The 22,374-nt window shown below is 43.2% G+C and overlaps 1 protein-coding gene across 2 annotated transcripts in view; it reads left to right on the forward strand.

The window, feature by feature from the left end:
• Positions 1-830: 830 nt before the first annotated feature.
• Positions 831-22,374, forward strand: part of PLA2R1 (phospholipase A2 receptor 1) — a 112,088-nt gene continuing 90,544 nt past the window's right edge. The window contains exons 1-3 of one of the 2 annotated variants that reach the window (XM_040644600.1): positions 831-1,570; positions 18,608-18,991; positions 21,480-21,653. In XM_040644600.1, the coding sequence (XP_040500534.1) occupies positions 1,015-1,570; positions 18,608-18,991; positions 21,480-21,653 (1,114 nt within the window). In that variant the 5' untranslated portion in view covers positions 831-1,014. Of the gene's footprint in view, positions 1,571-3,171; positions 4,523-18,607; positions 18,992-21,479; positions 21,654-22,374 lie in introns of those variants that run through there. The other variant, XM_040644602.1, reaches the window with a different exon arrangement.

Below are 22,374 nucleotides of genomic sequence, written 5' to 3' on the forward strand. Positions count from 1 at the left end.
TAGTCTGGGTGAGCTGCCATAAGAACATGTTGTACATTGGGTGGTTTAAACAAGAGAAATTTATTTCTCACTGTTCTGGAAGCTAGCAAGTCCAAGTTCAAGGCCCAAAGTTTCAGTTTTTGATGAGAGCTCTCTTCTTGGCTTGCATATGGTCACCTTCTTGCTGTGTCCTCATGTGGCTTTTCCCCAGTGACTACAGGTGGAGAGATCTCTCTCTCTCCCTCTTCTTCTAAGGCCACTGATCCTATCTAGGACCCCACCCATAAGACTTTATTAAATGTAACCTAAAGCCCTATCTCCAAATACAATCACATTGAGGTTTGGGGCTTCAACATATGAACTGGGGGAGGAGGGTGCAATTCAGTCTATAGCAGACGCTGTTACTCAAAAACGTTGATTTGATCATGGCCAATAAGCAGCTGAGAAAGGTCCTCCAAGATCCCACCATCTTCCTTTTTTAAGCTCCCTTTCCCCCTATCATGTTTTAATGACTAAAGTCAAGGTCCTATTTTGGAAAGGTCTTATGTTAGCTGTTCTCATGAATATTAAATGTTTCTAGTGTTCTGCTGGTTATTTGAAGGACTACAGTTAGAAGAACTACATTCTAGTCTTTTCCTCCTTACTAGTTTAGGGAGTAACTTTTACTAGATTAAGGAGTGACCTAGAGCAAATAATTTTGCCTTTCCAGATGGCTTTTCTCAGCTATAAAGTGGAATAACAGCTGTAAAGTGGGTTAACCCAGTTATTTTGCTAGGCTAGGGGGATTCACGGAGATGGAAAGTGGGGAGATGGCATTTAAAAAAGAAAAGGAGCTCAACAATGGAAGAACCTTGGGGGTACTTTGAGGAAGGACCCTGGCGCACCCCCACGGATCTCCATGGTCCATATTCCAGGGGAGGGGAGATCCAGAGTACTCCCAAAGCGCCTGGGTTCACAGAGCAGCTCCGTCTACTCTAAGCTGCTTGCTGCCAAATCTGCAGTGTTTACCAGAATCCGGCTGGTTTGCAAACTCAGATGTCAGACTTCCTGCCCAGAGATTCTAACTTGCTCACCCCCAACTCCTGTCGGCCTCCCCGAGGAAGGAGAGAGGGGACTGGAAGCAGGAGGAGCTTGCACCGGGTAGCCTCACCCCTCCTCTCTCCCCACCCCAAAGGCAGGAATTTCTGGGAAGGGCAGATGGTCCACCGCCTCTTCCTCCTCCTTCTCGAAGCCGGAGTGAGTAGGGCGGGGAAAACCTCCGCAACTTCCCTGTCTCCAGCCCAGAGCCCCGAGTGTCCGCACACTGTGGTGACAGGGACGACGGAGTGGGCCTCCGGGAGGCTGGGGTGGCGAGGCCCAGGGAGGCGTGGAGCACCGAGGGGGCTGCGGTCCCGCCTCCAGCCCCGCGGTCCCGCGCTGGGGCTTTGGCGCTGGCCCCCCCGCGACGGTCTCCCGGGCGCGCGGCGAGCCCAATGGTTAGCGATGCTGTTGCTGCGGTCGCTGACCCTGCTGCTTCTGCTGGGGGCGCCACGGAGCTTGGCCGAGGGCGCGGTGACCGCGCTTAACCCCGAGTCGGTCCTCGAGTGGCAGGGTGAGTGTCCCCCGGACGAAGAGACCAGATCGGCACATCGGGGTCGGGGGTGGTTACGGCAGAGGAGGAACGGGTGAAGCTGAGGGCGGGGAGGGGTAAGCAGCTAAGGCGACCGTATTTATATGATGGCCGCGTCTCGGTAGTCCCGCGAAGGCCGGCGGATGGGCCAGTCCTGCACCGGGACGGGCCTTGCACCCCGCTCTTCCTGCCCCCCAACCTTCTCCTCCAGTCCTGCACCGTCCAGGCGTCCGCGGGCGGCGCGGCCAGGGCCCGGCCCGGGTTCCAAAGCAAAACTTGACCGAGCTGTGGCCCGGGACAAGCCGGCACATAAAGATAGGAGACGTTTCAAAATGTAGCCACCTGAGAGTTGTTTATTTGGGAGGATCAACTCTCCGATAAATGACTGCAAAAAGATGTCCCATTTCGTCCCCTCCCAAAGCAAACCTGCATGTGTGCCGCCACTTGCCCAGTGGCCCCAAGCCGGGCTTCCATCCCTCTGCTCCTTCGGGAAAGAATATTTAATCTTTTCTATTAATACCTTGCAGACCAAATGGGGGCATGGAGCCTCTATAGGCCACGAACTATGCAAGCTGGAGCAAATAATCCTCTTTGCCTCTCACTTTCTCTCATCAGAGAAATGGGGTGTGTGATATCCAGAGGCCCACGGAGGAGTAAATGAGATCGTTCCTAAGGCATCTGGCACACCTGTGAGCCAGAGTTCCCTCAAACTCACCCCCGCAGCCCATGTGCACACATGGATCAAGTCACCATTTATTCAGCACCCAGTGCGCAGAAGACTCATAAAAGGGGTCCACAGCAGAGAATAACTAACTGCATGGGGGCTTCTTAAGGCAAAGAGGCCAGTGTCCAAAACTGAAAGCCCCTCTGTGAAAGGAGAAGGGAGGCAGGGGGCAAATAAACCAGCAGGAACCTCCAGGCAGCCTCTGTCCTCTCTGCCTTTGGGGATAAGTTTGGAAAGAAGAGGTAAAACAGGGTGTGATCCATGCCTGCGTTCATTGTTTTCTTTCTCAACATACTATGCCTACATTTTTTAGGTAATCTTTTCTGGACTGTATTCTCTAGCACTCCCACAAGGCTTTATCCGGGACAGGTTGAGTAATTCTTATTCTAAAATGGCCAAAGATCAGAGACCTCTTAACCTTCTTGGTAAATTCAATACAAACGGTCCTGTGGGGGCACCTGGGTGGCCCAGTTGGTTAAGCATCTGCCTTCAGCTCAGGTCATGATCCCAGGGTCCTGGGTTAGAGTCCCACATGAGGCTCCCTGCTCAGCAGGGAGTCTGCTTCTCCCTCTCCCTCTGCCTGCTGCTCCCCTTGCTTGTGCTCTCCCTCTCTCTCTCTGTCAAATAAAAAAAATAAAATCTTAAAAAGAAGAAAGAAAGGGGAGTAGACAATGGAGTAGACAATGTCTCAGGTCCCTTCCAGTGCTAATTCTAATTGAGCAGATACCCAAAAAAGAAAAAAAGAGAGAAAGAAAGAAGGAAAGGGAAAAAGAAAGAAAGAAAGAAAGAAAGAAAGAAAGAAAGAAAGAAAGAAAGAAAGAAAGAAAAAGGAGGGAGGGAGGAGGGAGGAAGGAAGGAAAGAAAGGAGGGAGGGAGGGAGAGAGAAAAAGAAGAAAAGAAAAGAAAAAGAAAAGAAAAAAAAGAGTCCTGTGGATGTACATTTGACCCCCTGGTAGGGTCCATCTTCACTAAGAGTTGACCAAACAGTGCTTATTCCTCTACATTTTAAAATGTGCCTGAGCGCTAGGTATCGAGAACAGGGCAGCAGCCCATAGGACAGAAGCTGCACCCAAGCCACACAGAAAATGCACCGGTGAGCCTCTGAGGCAGGGTTAGCACTAATGAGCTTATCCCTACTATATGTAGCAGACCCAAATCCTGGCCTGAGATAGTTTCTAATCAGTGCCTTCTTCTCAGTGGTCAAGGACACTCTGAAGTTAAAACCATCTGCTATCTCCTGTACATTCCAAGTGACAATTTGCAAATCTGAAAATCTGACATAGTTGGCAGAGAGATTATTCAGGTATGAAAATGCTGTTACTGGTGTTCACTGAATGTGTGGCTTTGGAGACTGTGTGACATTGAATGTGCCAATCCTTGCACAGGCTCCCCTCCCTGACTTCCATCACCCACATCAGTGAACTTTTAAGTATAATCTAGATGGGTTTGAAATCAGGTTTTTCCTGTCTATCTCAAGATGGAAAAACCAAATCTTAGCATTGGAAGGGACCTGAGACATTGTCTACTCCAGACATCCATTTTTCAAATGTGGAAGCTGAGGTACAGCTTTTACACAGGTTTTTGACCATGTTTTGGGGGTGTTCCACATGTGCACCAACCACAGTGACTTACTTTTAGCCGTGATTGGTATCCACAGAGCAGCCAGAAGAAATATGCATGCATTTCAGCTTTATACTCACTAATAAGGGATATGTAATAATGCAAGGCAGATTACACATATAGTACTTTTTCATCTGAGTTGTTTCATTATGTATTGGGAGGCAGATGATGGATGCTTTTGTGCTGACTTTTCATTTATCAATCATTTTAATGTCATATAATAGTTCAGTTCATGGTCTCTGAGCCAGACTGTATGGGTCCAAATCCTGTCTCTACCATTTACCAGCTGTGTTACCTTGGACAAGTTACTTCACCTCTCTGTGCCTCAGTTTTCTCGTATATAAAAATGGAGGGAATAATACTACTTACTCAGGTGTTGTCCTTTTGTTTCAGTATAACCACAGCACCATCTTCCTCTGGCCAATCCAGACCATTTTGACAGGCTGACAGGCCTTTAACAATCATATCCTGCCCTGTGCACGGCATTGTACTTGGCACATCGGCAGCTTGTCTCCCACCTCTCGTTGGCTATCACACAGGCCTCACTGTGATTCTGCAATCTGACCTCTTCTAGCAAGTGCTGCAACATGGTAACTTCACTCACTCAAGGACCCCTAACACTGGGAGGGCAGGTGGGAGAATGAAGATGGGAGTAGGCACCTGGGGAAAGGTGGACATAGTCTCTGTAGAGGTTGCTAAAGGAAATGAACAGGGGGTAATGAAAGAATTTTAAAGCTATGTTGAGAGCTGAAAATGATGTGAAATGCTCTCATCCCACCCAATAATAAGAGACTTTGCTCAGCAGTACTTATTTTCCCAGGGGCAGGACTGGAAGAGGGAGCCCATGGCTGTGTTAGTCCTTCAGAACAGTCAGAGTAGGCTTTTCTGAATGACCAGTGACCAAGGGAAGTGGGGGTGCTGATGATCCTGAGGTCAAAGTGCATGACCATGGGGGCCTGTCTAGAAGACAGTGAACTGAAGTAGAGGGGTAGGGTCATCTCTTGAAATCCTGTGCCAATGGGAAGAGGGGGAGGGGCTGGAGGCCTCAGCTGTTGATTCACTATCTGTTGAGCACTATGTGCCTTATCTCCCTACTTGGTCTGGGTTCACCCACAAGAAATCCCTGAGACATGTATTTATTTGGGAGGTGATTCTAGCAGACACAATGAAAGAGTGAGGAAAGGAGGCAGGGAAGGGGCTCAATTTCACAGGAGCCCTTCTCAGTGACTGTGGAGAGCACAGTGGGCCCACCAAGGGGCAGGAAACAGAGGTATTCATCCACCAACTCCTATTTCTCCCTGATGGAGGGTCCCTCCTGGGGCACAATCTGGTCTCTGGCCTGCGTGGAGCACTGTGAGGCAGAGACACAAAGAGTCAGTCAGAAAATATGAGAACTGTCTCAGGTGAATGACCTCCAGGGTCGGTGGTGTGGATAGGGAACCAATGAAATCTGTTACTCACTCCCAGATTGGGGAGATAAAAATATGAGTAGGCTATGTCCTCAAGAGGCAGAGAGTCCAGAGACAGATATGGAAACAAAAATTACAAAACAGTGCAATAGATGTTAAGATAACAAGGAATGAGCAAAGTTCTAAAGTTCTGCTCCACTGGCCTGAGGGGCTGGGGACTACAAAAAAGGCATTTATTTTCCTGAAAAATAAGTAGGTAGTTGCCACATGGGAAAAAGGAGATGGAGCATTCTGGCGGAAAGCACAGAAAGTGTGCAAAGGCACAGAATCATGTGTTGGGCAGTAGGCTGAAAGTTCTAGTCCGAGCTCTTTTGGATGGAAGAAAGAGGGCCCACAGAAAGTCACTCAGGCAAACATGAGGCTGGATAATAGGGTGCTAGGATCTCAAGGGGGACCGAAGGACAGGCTCTCCTGTGCAGCCAGGCCTTCTGCGAATGAGAACTGGCCACTGAAATAAAGAAACTACTTTCTCTGTTCCTCTCTCTCCTTGCTGGTCCCTGTTTGGTTCTTTCTGTGGACTGGTCTCTTCTGCTTCAACTTGCAGGAACTTTCATGTGTAGCTCCCACAGCTTCCTTGAAAAAGTTGCCTAATTTCCTAGGAGAGGAATCTGGCCACACTCGTCATAGCATGCTGGCCAGTCCCTGCACTCTGCCCTTGAATTAGAGGCTTTCCCATGGCTGGTAGGCTGTAATAGTGGTGTGAGGTGCACACACAGATCTGCTCCATTAGGGGCTGTGATAGCGTAGATCCCCAGAATAGGGTTGTGGCAGGACAGGAAGTTGTGACAGATCTATATTCGGATGCATGTAAGAGATGAGGAAATGAAGAGTTTGGTTAGAGGCTCTGCTTAAGGAAAATAAATTCTGGTGGCATGAATTGGGTACTGCTAAGAAGAGCCTCATGAAGGGAACTGGAACACACTTTTAAGTTTAGGAATGCCATGGTCAGTTTGGGACTTGAAGAGGGTAGTTATGGAGGGCAGCAAAGAGACCATGTGAGAGGTTAAAGCGACTGCTCATGAAGAAAGACGTTGATGACCTGCGCTAAGTCAGTCACAGCAGGAATACTGAGAAGCAGAAAGTTTGGATTCAAGATATATGGCTTAAAAAAGAAGAAAATTAAAAACAATAAACTTTGTGAAAGACATGTGAGAAATGTAGACAAACGCAGAACAGGAGGGGCAGTGGTTATCCTTTCTTGGTAGTGACCAGGTCCAAGGTGTGGTTGTAATCGTGGTCACTGAAGCGGGGAACAGGTGAAAGAAGGTCCTTGGAGCAGAGTAAGTTGAGGAACCCAGTATCCACAGCAGTACAGACATATGCGTGTGAAACAAAAGTTTTGATTAAAAAATACCATTACCTAATACGATGTGCTGGTACTCATCTACTCTGTTCCATTCTTTATTTTGTAACACGGGTTATGACACACTACATTGATATCATGACCCATTCATGAGCCATGACCTGTGGTGGAGAAAACGCTGGGCCGGAGTGTTAGGGCATCTGTGCGGAAGTTGAAGGCATTGAGGTGGAGAGGAGAACGCGGAGCCTGCTGGCACCAAAGTCATAGCGAAGTTAAGGAAGAGGTTCAGGATGGTGCACCCCAGTGTTGAGGAAGGGAAGACTGATTGCCATGTGGGAGAGGTTTCTGAAGGAGGGTGATGAGAGCCACCACCTGGAGACAGCAGTGGGGAGACGCGGTGACCCTGAGATTTCCCCATAGCTTCCATTTCTTATACAAAGGTAACAATGGCTCCCTTGACTGCTCCTAATAGTACCTAACATTTGAAGAATGATTACTGTGCTATTTTACATACATTAACACACTGAACCTTCAGCACAATAAGGTAGGTACTATTAATACATACACTTCTTGGCCAATGAAGAAGGTTAAAGAGTTTGCACCTATAGGAACCAGAAAAACGGGAATGTGAACCAGGCACTCAAGCACTAATGCAGAAGACACCTCCCCCATAGCCTTGTGACCTCATAAAATAGTTCATTTTCTATCCTGTTGTTTGATGGGAACATGTGATTTGATTCTGTGACAGGAGGAACGGGAAGCCAGCCTCTTGTGCTCTGCAATTCCTCCTTTTCCAAACCAGTACGTCTACATGTAAGAGTGAATATTTTCATAAAGCAGAAAAGTTAGCGATTTTTAAAAAAACCATTCTAGGCAATTCCTACACCCCTGGGCAATGAGCCATTCTCCTAATCTAGAGATGTGGAATCTAAGTGAAAGCCTGATCCGGGACGGGTTTAGCTTTCCTACCCGGCCATCAATCACTCCCACCACCGGACTCTGTTTCTCCCATTTTCATCATTATCTCTCAGAATCTCTTCCACTTCATGCTTTTCTCATCCCAGCTTCTCTGACTAGCTGTTTTCCTTTTGAGAGTCAGCATAGACGTCCAGTTGTCTTGGTGCTTTACTTTTTCTCATTAAGTTTCTAACTTCTTCCTATTGTTGCGTTGTTACAGTAACTGATACCACACAATACAGGTTCTAAGCCAATGACCAGAACAGTAAACTCACACAGAGAGCTCAGTTGTCCCCTCATTTCCCCTTCCTTGACCTAACAATTTGCTTATTTATATCCAGTTTTCTGAAGAAATGATTCCTTTGTCTCTTCTAAACTCATCCCTGTGTGATGAATCCTCATGTAATCTATCAAAGTAATATAGTTGAGACATTTATAGACCCTTGCCTCCACTTTCTTTTAGAAATTATCCTTGAAAGCCTTTTAGGAGATATTCCAATACAAAGCTAGGAACATAAATTATATTTCTTTAATTATTCAGAGTGAAAGGAAATACAGTTCATAAAAGAAACAAACAAAAGAATGCCTTATAAACACTGTATTAAGTCATTCAGGGAAAAATATTTTATAAAGCCAGTCAAGAAAAATGGAGGAATATTATTAAAATTTCTGTAAATTGGGTTCTGTGATACAGAGCTAAACAAAACAAACAAGAGGTTTCTGCTTTCATGTGCGGCCACATGATTTTTTAATTTATGATACTTTCCAGACTACTACAGTTCCAAGTAAATATGCTACTATGCTAAGTGAAATAAGTCAGTAAGGGAAAAACAAATACCGTATGATTTCATTCATATGTGGAATTTGAGAAACTAAACAAATGAATAAAGGGAAAAAAAGAGCAAGACAAACAAAGAAATAGACTCTTAACTATAGAGAACAAACTGATGGTTACCAGAAGAAGCGGGGTGAGTGGAGGAATGCATGAAATAGGTGATAGGGATTAAGGAGTGCAGTGGTTGTGATGAGCGCTGGGTGATGTATGGAAGTGTTGAATCACTATATTGCACATCTGAAACTAATGTTACTCTCTATGTTAACTAACTGGAATTTAAATGAAACCTTAATTTAAAAAAAGTAAATGGCTAACCTAAAAATATATTCAGTCTCCCAGGTAATAAAATAAACACACACACAAAAAAAGCTTGTTAGCATAAAAAAGAAATATGCACATTAAAAAGTTTTACTATTTCTGGCTTTTGGCATTCTGCTCTTGAGAACTTTCCTTTTCAATTATGAAAATATAAGAGGAAATTCAAAGTGGTTGTCTAAAAGCATTATTGTCTTACTTGACACTATCCATGTTTGACATTTAGATTTGCTTTTCTTTTATTAACACTTATAGAGTGATCATAGTGACTGAAGTCATCCTTATCATGATCCTATGAAGCCAGTGCTATTATTACACCCATTGTGCAGATGGAGAAACCAAGGCAGTTACTGTTCAGCTTTAAGCAGTTCTGCCATAAAAGAAGGGCTCTGTAGTTTTCCGAAGTCTTTCGTCTTTAGTGTTAGATTTGTTCAAGTAAGAACAGGGTGGGTTCATGGGCATGTGGCCAGTGAAGACACATAGAGTGTCGTGCTCAACAGGATATTGCACTTGGAGTTTAATGTTCTGTGGTTTTGGGTCTTGCAATTCTTAATAATTTTAATCTCTGAATTTGTGCTTTGGGCATGAAGGTTCATGGGACAACAGAGAATGAGCCAGAAGCTAGAAACCTCAGCTCAAGCTCAGTCCCACTTGTTTCACAACCACCTACTCAGCCCCGCCAGATCCCCTGGATGGGTTCTAAGCTGCCGCTTCCCCACTCCTACCCTCCATCCACTGTTCCAACAGGTTGTGTTCAGGTTGGGGGACAGGAGGCTAGGTGTCTAGTGGATGGCCAGTGGCATCTAAGGGAGGAGCAAGGCAGCAGCTATCCCCACTGGGCTGACAGCACCAGGCCTGTCTGGTGAGGACTGGGTGCGGAGCCTGTCACCTATCCCCAATCCAGGTACTGAGTGTGAGTCCAGCACTTTTTGGCACAGAGGCTACAATCCCTTGTGGGCTCATAGGAAGTGGAGATTGAATTGATTTCCCTGCTCCAGATAGGGCCCTACGTTTTTATCTTACTCTGGGCTCTGCAAAGTAGGTAGCCAGCCTGAATCAGAAGCATGGGGACTAATAATAGTTTGAATTGTATCCCCCTCTAAATTTATATGTTGAATTCCTAACCCCCATTACCTCAGAATGAGAACTTATTTAGAGATAGGGTCTTTATGGAGGTAATCCAGTTAAAATGAGGCGATTAGGGTGGACCCTAATTTCATATGACTGGTGTCCTTATAAGAAGGGGAAACTGGGATGCAGAAATATGCATAGAAAGTAGATGATATGAAGAGGCACAGGGAGAAGACACCCATCTACAAGGCAAAGAGGGAGCCTGGGACAGATTCTCCTCTCACAGGCTCAGATGGGACCAGTCCTGCTGACACCTTGATTTTTTACTTCCGGCCTCCAAATCTGTGGGACAATAGATTTCTATTAAGTCACTCAGTTTGTGGTACTTTTTACTGCAGCCGTAGCAAACTAGTACAGGACTAACGATATATCTACCATTAAAAGTTGTTCTTGTGTTTGTGCTAATTTCGATCTCCCAGTTAATTAAATGTGTATTTTTCTTAAATGGGTATATTCTTGAAACACCTAAGATGGATGAGCTCATGTAATCACTTTTCCATTCAATAATGTCACATCATTTCCAGGATTGTTCTGGTTGTTGTTGGAGTTGTTTTCTGTTTCTGTTTGTTTTGTGACCTCGTCTTTGAATCATATCCCCAGGGCTTCAACGTGCAGGCATTTGTGAGGGAAGTTTAACTATGTTCTGTCTTACTGTGTCTTGCCGTAACTTGCTCTTTGTAGCGAGGCTTCCTGGTGACTGAGATGGTATATTTTCAGCAGTCTATAAGAAGCTAACAGAGCTGCTGTGAATAATGATTTTTATACCAGTAATGTCTATTAGGTGCTTTTGAGTTAAAGACAAAATGATGGAGGGACAGACTAAAGCGAAAAGGAAGAAAAAGATTTTCAACTCAGTTTAAGAATTCATTGGTAAGTTACAGCAAGATACAGTGAAGAACTTCAGGAGATGAGATTTTCTGCAAGGGTCAGCTACTGCTAGATGAGAATGGCAGAGAGGAAGGGACGGGAGGGAATCCGAGTAAGCAGGGGGTGGCAAGGACAGTCTAAAAGGGTTAACCCACTTCACACAGAGGTTGGTAACAGGCAATTCAAATTCCCACAAAACTGGAGCCAGTGGAGCTGATTAGCTGGGTTTCATGTTTCCTGCGTGTGAGAAAGAGTATTGTGTGCCCCATGGAACTGGGAGTGGCAATTTGGGAAGATTAGAGAGAAAAGGGGAGAGAACACGTAAAAAGATTTAGCAAGAGGGATCCCATGGGCCTGTGGAGGTGGTGATTATCCAGGTTCAGAAGCTGCAGGAAAATAAAGAAAGCTCAACATCAAGGACAGTGCTAGGGCAGATAAAGAAACGGAAGTTCTGTGACAGGATAAGGAGATATTTTAAAATGTGCTTTACCTTTTAGTTGATTAATAGAAGGCAATTGAGAGGTAGCCATAGGCTTTGTTAGGTGCTGTCAGTTAAGAGACAAACACCAAATCTCAGATGATTTGGGATAAAATGCAAATATGCATGCAGAGAGGGCCAGAAGGGACAGGCACACTTTTCACTTTGTTCTGCAGGACTGTTCTTTCAAGTACAATGCACATGCTGCAAGCCTCAGAAATTCCTTGCTTATTGGTTTGGAAAGTCATATTAAGAATCCAGATTTTCTGCATCATTCAGCCATGAACAGAACTTGATTCAGCAGCTTACAACATCCTTTCCTGCTACGGAGTCATCTAAGTAAGGAGCACCATCAGATCTGAATCCACTGTTCACTAGACAGGACAAACCAGAATTTGTGTAGCTGGAAAAGGTCAATACATCTCAAGAGAGACGCTGCTTACCTTCGGATTAGTTACAGGGGAGAAATGCCCTCCCCACTACCTTCTGGACCCTTTCCGTGCCCAAACTGAAACACTGTAGTCTCCCTCTTTTTGTGGGGGATACTTTCTGAGACCCCCAGTGGATGCCTGAAACTGCAGATAGTACCAAACCCTATACATACTATGGTTTTTCCTATGCATACATACTATGATGAAGTTTAATTTATAAATTAGACATAGTAAGAGATTAACCACAGTAACTAATAATGAAATAAAACAATTACAATATAGTGTAATAAAAATTATGTGAATGTGGTCTCTTTCTCAAAATACCTCATTGTACTGTACTCACCCTTCTTGTGCTGATGTCAGATAATAAAATATCTGTGTGATGAGATGAAGTAGAGGTGAATACTGTAGGTATTATAACATAGTATTAGGCTACCTGTGACCTTCTGGTGACATATAGGAAGAAGGATCATCTGCTGCCTGACCATGGCTGGCCTCGGCTAAACTGAAACAGCCGAAAGCAAAATGGAGCTAAGGGTCGGGGAGGGACTACCATACTGTCAGAACAGAATGGAATGAAACAGATTCAAGAGATGCTACAGGGCGGAGAGTGCCTGAGCACCAGCTGTGTGGGTGCATAGAGGAGAAGAGCTTTAAATCCAGGGAAATGGGGTGGGAGGTTGAAACTGGATTGTATTTGGCAAGCTGTGGCTTCCTAATAGCTTTCTTAAGCATTGCACTTGATGTGAACCGTGTGTGAACTTTTCCTTCCACTTCCCTTAACATGGAGGAGCACAGAGGCTGACTTTTTACGTGTAGTTGGATTAGGTGGCCACCATCATAGTAGAACTTTCTGGATACCAGAAAGCCCTTAGCCTGCCTAAAATTCACCATAAAAAGAGCATTTCTTTAGGAATTGTTTTATTGCTTGTTTCCAGTGTTTTTGTGTGAAAAGTACAGAAATCTCAATGAAGTCTTAATGCTTCAAACCTTATCTTATTCACTTACCACTTCAAACCTCCAGCCATTTGTAAGAGAAGAGCTGTCTAAAGCAGAAAGAGGCACCCCAAGGCAGGTGGAGGTGATCAGAAGGGGTGCCAAAAGTGAAGTGGTAGGGACCTCAAGAGAAATGGCCTTACAGGTACCTCCAGTCAGCACCGTTCAAACAGATGGGTCAGACTATAATAGTAACCCCAGGCTTGAGACCCCAACCCCATGGTATCATAGGAATTGGCAGGCATTGACCAGCCACATGAACAGCTGAAACTAGAAAACAAGTCATTGCAACTACCTTTTCCAGAAGCCTCACATTCCATCGATCACTAAATCTTGTCATTTCTTCCCCCTTTGAATTCTCTTTCTAGTGACTGGAGTCTCACCATTCCCTCTTCTTTCTCACCACCCCAGAATTAACGCCTTCTCTCCCCTTGCTGGACCATAGCAATAGTCCCCAGACTGTGCTCCAGCTTCACTGGGGGACTGTATCGTCCTATCTAAGGATGAGAACTCCTCTAGGCCAGGAACCTGGACATTTGTCTCACTGATAATCTTAGCACCTAAAACAATGCTGGGCACACAGTAAGTGCTCAATAAATGCTTTTGTTGAATGATTCACCATGCCAATTCATCTACACCACAGCCTCAGTCATGCCTGCTTTTATTCCCAAAGCTCTCTCTCTCTCATCTGAAGAATGATAGGAAAATTTTTGAATAAAATTCAACTTCTTCATAAAATGGCCCCAAACCACCTCTTTCTAACTTTATATTCTATAACCACCAAAGTCTTCTATATCGTTGGGCTCTCATCACCCTGGAGCTGATTATTTTTGTCACTTCTGAGCTTTGGTGATATTCTCTCTGTCCAGAGTACCCCCAGCTATGCACCTATAGACCTCCTGCATTATTCTGAACTCTCTCTCTTTCTCTCTCTCTGCAGTGAAACAGGCATCTTGCTGGGCTAGTTCACCAATATACCTCCGTGTGTGACAAAAGTTAGGTCCCTAATAAATGACTATTGAATGAAAATGTGTTTGTGGGGGGGGGGGTATGTGTGAGAGAGAGAGAGAGAGATTGGAAGAAAGAGAGAGATTTCTCTGATAAGCCAAATTACCCCTCCTAGCCCTGGCTTCCACCTCATTGTGTTTATTTATACCTCTGACATCAAAATATACTTCGGCATTAAGTTATAATTCTTTCTGTACATTTCATGATATACTCCCAGGGTTAACATCAATTCCTTAAGGGCAAACATTATGACATACATATCCTTTTTTCTGCAGGGTTCCTAACACATATACTAGGGACTGAAAATATGTCTGCTTGAAATTTCAAGTCTCCTACTTCAAATTGTTCGGCAACAATCTGCAGCAGTTTATTTTCTTCTTTATAGGTTATAAATTAACGTATGTAAATAAAGCCAGACCTAGACCTATATGGTCCTCCCTGAGCACATGGATATTAAACTTCAAGACAAAATGGCTCAGAAAAAAGTGTAAAAGGATGATTCAATGAAATAATCTTTACAGTCCCATCAGCTCTAAAGTTTATGGTTCAGGTTTATGAGTAAAGTTAGTCTCCTCCAAATGGCCCCATTCCCAGGGTAATGGGTAGGAGAAGGAAGGGAATAATGAAGGGGGGTGGTAAACAGAAGAGGAAATGAACCACAAGAGACTATGGACTCTGGGAAACAAACTGAGGGTTTCAGAGGGGAGGGAGCTGGGGGGGATGGGCTAGCCCAGTGATGGGTATTAAGGAGGACACGTATTGCATGGAGCACTGGGTGTTATGCACAAACAATGAATCATGGAACACTACATCAAAAACTAATGATGTACTGTATGGTGACTAACATATCATAATAAAAAAAAAAAAATGTCCTCATTCCTTCCAGTGCTATTCTCTGTCTTCTCCCTGGAAAGTGGGCAAGAGCATGCTCACTCTCTCTCCACTCAGAATGATCCGAGGACACTGAGGACCCATGTCCACCTCACATTTGATGCCAGTTGAGGATCCAGTCAAGCGTTTTAAATTCTGGGCTATTTTCTTTTGTTTTTCATCACTTGCCTTTAAGGGCTATTTTAAATGTAGTTATAATGTTTTCTTTGGAACTGATGGAACTCCCTTCTTTCCATTAACTATAATTCTCATGATTTCAGAAGAAATGGATATACTTTAAAGGGACGGATATTTAGGCAAATAATTCCTCTCTCTGTCTGTGGTATCTTACACAGTGCCTACCACATGGCTAGCACTCAATGAATACTTGTGGAATGTAGTAATATTCTACATGCAGTCATGAAAGGATTACCTTAAACTTAAATTCCACATTTGATCAAGGAAGAATTCTCCCATTTCTTAGAAAAGTACATGTTATCCTGCGGGGCCAAACGGTGGGTCTAAAATGATCTCCTCCTCAAAAGAACCAGAAGTAGAAAGTAGAACCACTGTATTCCGTGGATTTTATCCCCCCCCCAAAAGATAAAATTAGCTTATAAGTTACTTCTAGTAAATCAATCCTTTCTTTCCCCCTAAACTTATAATTATGAAGGGAAGTATAATAACATTTTACTGCAAAGAGATTTAGTAATTCTGGCAGTACTTCATTAATCACTTAATCAGTGTTCAAGCAGAACTGATGTCCTTGACATATATAATCAATCTTGATTCCTCCCATTTTGATTTTCATCCTTTCTGAAACCTGACTATAGACACTAAGGATTGGTGGCTTTTTTTCACATTATGTTTTTGTTACAGACAACCCATATATGCATATAATAATAATCAGAATATTGATACTTATATTGGGTCTCCTCATAGTCTACTTGAAAGCAATTGTTTTCTCTTCAGTGAATTTATAGAGATTAATGGTGCCAGGACCAGATTCTATTATAGTTTAATGGGAAAATGGGATTGGGTCATTTTTTAGCTTTGTATGGCATAGTATTCTTTTGGAGATGGCATATTTATTGTTATTGTTAAGCCAGAGCTACTTGTTTATGATACATTCTGAGGAACTTTTCCAAAGCTACATTCTAAAGGCAGCTGGGCATGAAAACATAATAGCACTCCAAAAGTGAGCAGCATGGGATTAAGCTTGTCAAATATCTTCTGGTTCAGAAGGGTATTTTTATGACTTTTATTACTGCAGAAGTTCTGATTCCACCACTCCTTTTCTCGTAACACTTAATAATTTGAACATTTAAAAACATTATTTATTCATCCAAAATGTTAGTGATAAATAATTTCCATGTTGACTTACAGACCATCCATTCACTCATCCATACACTGCTTGTCAACATCATGGGTTTTCTCTTTCTTATAAGAGAGCTGCCCTATAGACTTTACAGGTAGATGCTAGTATGGAAGATGAACAGATGATGAGTCATAATTCATGATTGCACATATACTTGAACAAACAAGACAAGAATTTTATAATCTGGCTTTTGAAGAGTATTTTTCCTCCATAAAAGATGACCTCAGGATTGTTTAAAAAGTCTACACATGCTGTGTGCTACAAAAGCTAGAGTAAAAATGAATTTTTCTGGTAATGATAAAAGAGAAGTCTTTGGGGATGCTCAAATTAGCACTATCCAGCTGGTCAATCAGACCTACAGTTGCCTCTGCAGACCAAGAACTGGGAAGCCAAAAGGATGATGGTAACAATAAGTTACTTATTGCTGAAGTCTTCCTATGCCGGAGTGGTGTGTGATGTGCTTTGCATGGATTATTTAATGGAATACTTTTAGTATCCCTGTGAGATCAGTATCACACACGCTCCCAGTTCAAAAGGGAAAGGCGAGGCTCACTGAGACCGAAGTTTCAGACTAGTCTGCCTGATTGAGAACCCTCAACCACTCGTCTGTCCACCCATCTTAGGTGTATAAACTGAGGCCCAGGGGGCTGAGATCCAGCCAGTAAGTAGGTGGCAATATTTGAACATGTATTTGAGATAAATGCTAACCTACAGAACAATTATAGTAAAATAATTATCCTTCAGTGAAAAATTAATGAAACTCTGGGCTAGCTAGAAAGCAATTAGTAGATTACAACAGAAATTAAGGTTAACCTTTTACCCAGGCATGAAAAGGTGAAAAGGAGAGTTGGAGAGAAGGTTAATTATCAGAGTCCACATCGCATTGGCAAGGGGTAGATTTGATCTTGAATGACTATTACTAATAACCATATAGACATGGTCTTCATTAGGAAAACAAATTTCCTGATCTAAATGAAATCTCCCTAAAACCATTCATTCTCTTCCCCCGCCCAAACACATACTTGCTTCTCTTTTGCTCTGATATATGATGATCAAAGCAATTTTCTGACAACTAATTCAACTCCTCAAATATATGGTTATAAGTAAGGTTATCAATTATTAAATGAGGTATAGCTTTAATTAATACATTGGCAATCTTTTTTTTAACAATGTCATAAGTGATTTTGGTTACCGTAAATCAGTTCTTGGCCTGAGTAACTTTGGAAAAAACAAAAGAGCTTTTACCAAAATGAAGCATTGTCCCCATGCACTGATGCACAACGAGACTTGTTCTGCACTGTTCCAAATCTCTAGAAGGACTCCGCTTGTCAGTGCTATGCCCCAGGCACACAACACAACTTGCCCTAAACCACAGCCATTTTAAGGAAAGCTGATAAAGTCCCTTCAGATTTTTGAAGAATGGACCGTAGGTAAAATATAAGAAGGGAGCCTACTTAATGAGGGAACAAAAGAGCTCTTGGACCTGACCAGACATTCTGAGCTGAGTAACTCAGGAACCCTAGGCCTGCCAGCCTCTGAGGCAGGACTCTACAGCTGCCAGCATATTTAATCAACATCAAGCATTTATTGAACTTCTAGAACGTACTCAGTACATTCTGTGCTTAAAATGAAGAAATTAGACATGATTTCTACCTCCAAAAAAACTGTGAGAGGACAAGTTCATGATTGTATAACAGGTGTTTTCCAGACCAGTGACTTAAGATACGATCCGATAGCAGGCAGGTAGCTAACACCCATGCCCTGGCTGGGCCCCACCAGCTTTTCCACAGGAAAATCACCCAGATCTCTTCTTCTGGCTCCGGGAGGTTAGAGGCTCAAAGGTATATCACAAAAGCCTACTTTCTCCATATCTCCCTCTGGTCTGTGTGGCTTGGCTACTGCCACAGTCCTCTACCACCTCTCCTGTATCTACACATGGTGCCAGGTCTAAGCCAGCATCCTGGGCATCCATCTATTGCTGGTCCCACCCAACGAGGCTGCTCTTGTGAAGAGGCCATCCCCACAGGAAATGTCCCCACTTTTTTACTCCACATAGACCCAGCACGGAGAACAATTGTGGAGATTTTTTCCCACCAGCACTGCACCTTGTATCAAGATACAAAACAGCACCTCACTTATACCCTTTTGTTTTTCTATAGGAATTTGATGCTAGAACTTTCATTTCAGTGACCCTTGATTCAGCTGGTAGGTTTCTAATATTCAAGCATTTGCCTGAAGAAAACCAAAGGGTCGCCATAACTCTGGACACACAATGTCCCTCCCATTTAGCCCTGGGTATTATTACCAATCCCTGCTCTCTATCCAATTGTGATGAGCTCCTTCACCATAATACCACTCCCCCATGGATCAACAGGCAGCCTTTGCTACTGTGTGGCCATGAAGGTCTTAGATCACTTTCCCATTAGTTCCAACAAGTCCATTTTGTTTCCCAAGAAACCCCTCTGTTTTGTGCAAATAAAGCTCTTCTGGTGAACCCATCCATCAACTCCAGACCTGTTCAAAATGGCTGTAAATTGTGACATATGACAGCATGTAGACATGCACACTGGGATCCTCATGGCACTAGTTAATGATACATGAACGTTCCACGCCACGTTTTCTCTTTTGTTGTTTCAGATAAAGGAATATTCGTCATCCAGAGTGAAAGCCTCAAGAAATGCATTCAAGCAGGCAAATCTGTACTGACCCTAGAGAACTGCAAACCACCAAACAAGCACATGCTGTGGAAATGGGTTTCAAACCACCGCCTCTTTAACATAGGAGGCAGTGGCTGCCTAGGCCTGAATTTATCTAATCCAGAACAGCCATTGAGCATATATGAGTGTGATTCCACTCACGTTTCCTTGAGATGGCGCTGTAACAGGAACAGGATCACCGGCCCTCTCCAGTACACGGTCCAGGTGAACCACAACAACATGCTCGTGGCCTCACGGAAATATCTTCAAAAGTGGATTTCCTATATGTCAGATGGTGGAAGCATTTGTGAATATCTGTACAAAGGTAAAAAAATAATAATCATAATTTAAATAAAAGTACTCATGAAATGGTATATTTAGAAAGTTTGCCCCTAAGTAAAGATTTGTAAATTATATGACAGCACCCAGAGCCTCAAGGGATGTCTGCTAAACATATTTTAGTTGCTTACTCGCTTATTATAAAAGGATTATTGGAGTCTTGGAATGAGCTTTCTACATTCTGCTAAAGAAGCAAAACACAGAATTTAAAGGTATGAGGGGAGAAAACACTTAAATAACTCTCAGAATCAATGGAAAGGAGGAGAAAGAATGGAAGGCTAGGAGAGAAAAAGAAAATAAAGTTGGGAAGAAAAGGTCTTTGAAGTAGAGACTTGTCAGGATGAGTAGAAGAAATTCTCCTGCCCCCATTTCTCTTGTAGAAGCTCAGCCCTGTGTATGAGTGTGCGCACAGAGCACCTCAAAGCCTCCTCACTGGCATCCACGTGATGGTCATGTGTAAGGCATTGAAAGATAAACCACAAACTACTGTCAGGAGTCAACTGGCATGTGTCAAGAAGTGGGGAAGCATGGTTTCAGGAGTGGGGGTTTTCCTTCTCTATAGTTCTGTAATATTTGACATTTTGAGCAGAAAAAAAAAAGACAAAGAAAATGGCATAAATTCTGAAACTTCAAACTGGTCTTTTAGATTTTTGTTCTGTGGCTCTCTTCATTCATTCATCCAACCATCCTTCACATATTTATTGAGCACTGACTGTTTCTCGTGTACAGAGCTGGGCGTTTAATTTACACAAGCCAACAAGACAGATGTGGCTCCTGACCTCATGGTGCTCTGTAGAATTATGCCTTAACAAGAGCATATCCTTCTAAGAACTTTATACAAGTCCTAGGAAGCAGAGCAAGGGACTCCTAAGATCCAAAGCAGGGTTTTCTTTTGTACCTACAATACATGAATAAACAGAGAGCCAAGAGCAAGCCATTTTCAGGACTCACTACAATAAGCAAGTGCTACAAGCCAGCACTCTGAATAGTCTTTGGTCCTAAGGAAGAATTTAATATTTTGCTTGATGTTAATTTTTTAGCCATATACTCACATTCCTCCACACTCAGGGGAAGACTGAGTAGAAGTCAGTGAATTGAAAAAAGGGGGTGTATCCTGAAATACCTGTAGTTCCTAAACAGCCCAAACCTCCAGGGCTGGCAATGTGGTGTGTGCTCAATCTAGCCCCTGCCAACTGTGGCGAAGGAGTGAGAACTTCCACAGCTGGCCCTTCTGCTCCAAGCCCCATTGACTTAATTGAGGGTAGCCCTGATCCCCTCTTGCCATTGAAAGCCCCCGATGAGTCATGCTTAAGGCCAAGGATACCCGATTATTGTAATACTCTGAGACATAGCCAACAAGCCACCTCCTCCCAGTAGAGGCCTCCTAGCTAGTCATCCCATTTCCCCCTCTCCCCGTGTTGGTTTGGTCTGCCACACTGCACCCTGAGTTAATCTTTAAAACTGGAAATCACAATGAGCACAGGATATTATACGAAAACAATGAATCATGGAACACTACGTCAAAAACTAATGAAGTACTGTATGGTGACTAACATAACAAAAAAAAAATGGAAATCTGATCATGTCGTTTTCCCATTCAAAACTCACTACTGACTTCCCACCACCCTCACAGCAAAGGCCAAAATCCATAATGTGGCAGAGCCGGGCCTCTGTGTGCTGACAGTCCAGTACGTCCCCAGTGCCACTTCCTTTTGCACCTCCTTGCTTTTCCCCATTCACCCCACACACACTCTTGTCACAGGCCCTTTGTATTTGCTGTTCTTCCCACTAGAACAACTCTTCTGCAAAGACTTGCATCTTGACCTCACCCAGTTCTTATTCAGAGAGGCCTCATTGACAGCCCTCTCCACAGTAGTGCTCCTCCATTCTTCAAACACACACACTGTCTTCTGCCCTGCTTTGTTTTTCTTCATGGCACTTATCACTACCTGAAATTAGATGTTTACTTGTACACTTGCTTTCTCTTTGTCTCTCCTCACTAGAATAGAAGCTCCATATGAAGGGGAACATTTGCAGTTTGTTCTCTAGTACGTCCCCAGTGCCGGGCACATTAAATGCTCAATAAACATCTGTTGAATGAATGAATTCATAAATGCCTATACAACTCTTGAGGTTCAGATGCTGATCCCTGATGTATTTGGGGGCCAGAAGGTATTTTAAAGTGAATCCTCATTTAATTTTCTTTATCCACTGACAAATACGTGTGCTACTGTGGCAGGGCACCATTATAAATAAGCAGGTAGAAAATAGGTAAACAAGCCCATTACAGGCACATGCTCTGAAGCCAGCACTTACCCTTGTACACTAGACAGTGAGGCCCTGAGGATTCTCTGTGGGATAGTGAGGGCCTTACCCATTGTAGGTTCTCAGTCAATAAAAATACATTCTCTATAGGACAGTTTCCAAAGATAAAGCTGACATAATGCTTATTTGACTTTGCCTTTTTCTCCTAGATTTGTACACAATCAAAGGGAACGCCCACGGGACACCGTGCATGTTTCCCTTCCAGTATAACCGACAGTGGCATCATGAATGCACCCGGGAAGGGCGGGAAGACAACCTCCTATGGTGTGCCACGACCAGCCGATATGAACGAGATGAAAAGTGGGGATTTTGCCCAGATCCCAGTAAGAATAAAATCTAGTTTTCCCCATATGCCATGAATGAATCAAGCATGATTAGAAAGTTATCTGTATTTAAAGAAAAGCACCAGGATTGATATGTTGAAGTCTGAATAAGCACTCTGATTCCATTTATCCAGATTTTGATTTTGTGTTTGTTTTGCCTTGAAAAGACAATTCTGATGTATATTCTTTTTTTCCTCTTATGTTCAAAAGATGTTAATTAGCCATTCTTCATTAAGCTCAGTGCATAAGGATGCTTTAACCAGAATGAAATTATAACACTCTGTGCACTCATTAATCCCAGCTTCTGGGCAGAATACGTCAAAACAAACCTGAATGCATATAAAACTCATTCTTTATTTCTACTTTCAATCCACCCCCTCCTATAAACTGCCTTAATTTCTCCATGTCCAGACTGCTTGTCTTGCCCATTGTCAGGTCCAGGCATCAGCTGGTCCCCTGATGACCTTTCTAAAATCACAGTTGCCCTCATTATTTCTCAACAATGAGTTCTCATCTTGATTCCCTTTCCTTATTGCACAATTTCTAGCTATAACCTCAATGTCTGACAGCTGCAATGTTCTAACTTTTTTTTAATTAGTACTTTATTATTTTATTTTTATTTAGCTAAAAGTTTTCCAATAGCTGCTAAATATTGAAGAATATCTGTATATACCCTCTACTTTTTTTTTTTTAATCAAGAAAGAGAGAGGAGAAGGAGGGG

This window comes from Ursus maritimus, unplaced genomic scaffold (genome assembly GCF_017311325.1).
Source record: "Ursus maritimus isolate PB19 unplaced genomic scaffold, ASM1731132v1 scaffold_1, whole genome shotgun sequence".
Taxonomy (NCBI): Eukaryota; Metazoa; Chordata; class Mammalia; order Carnivora; family Ursidae; genus Ursus; species Ursus maritimus.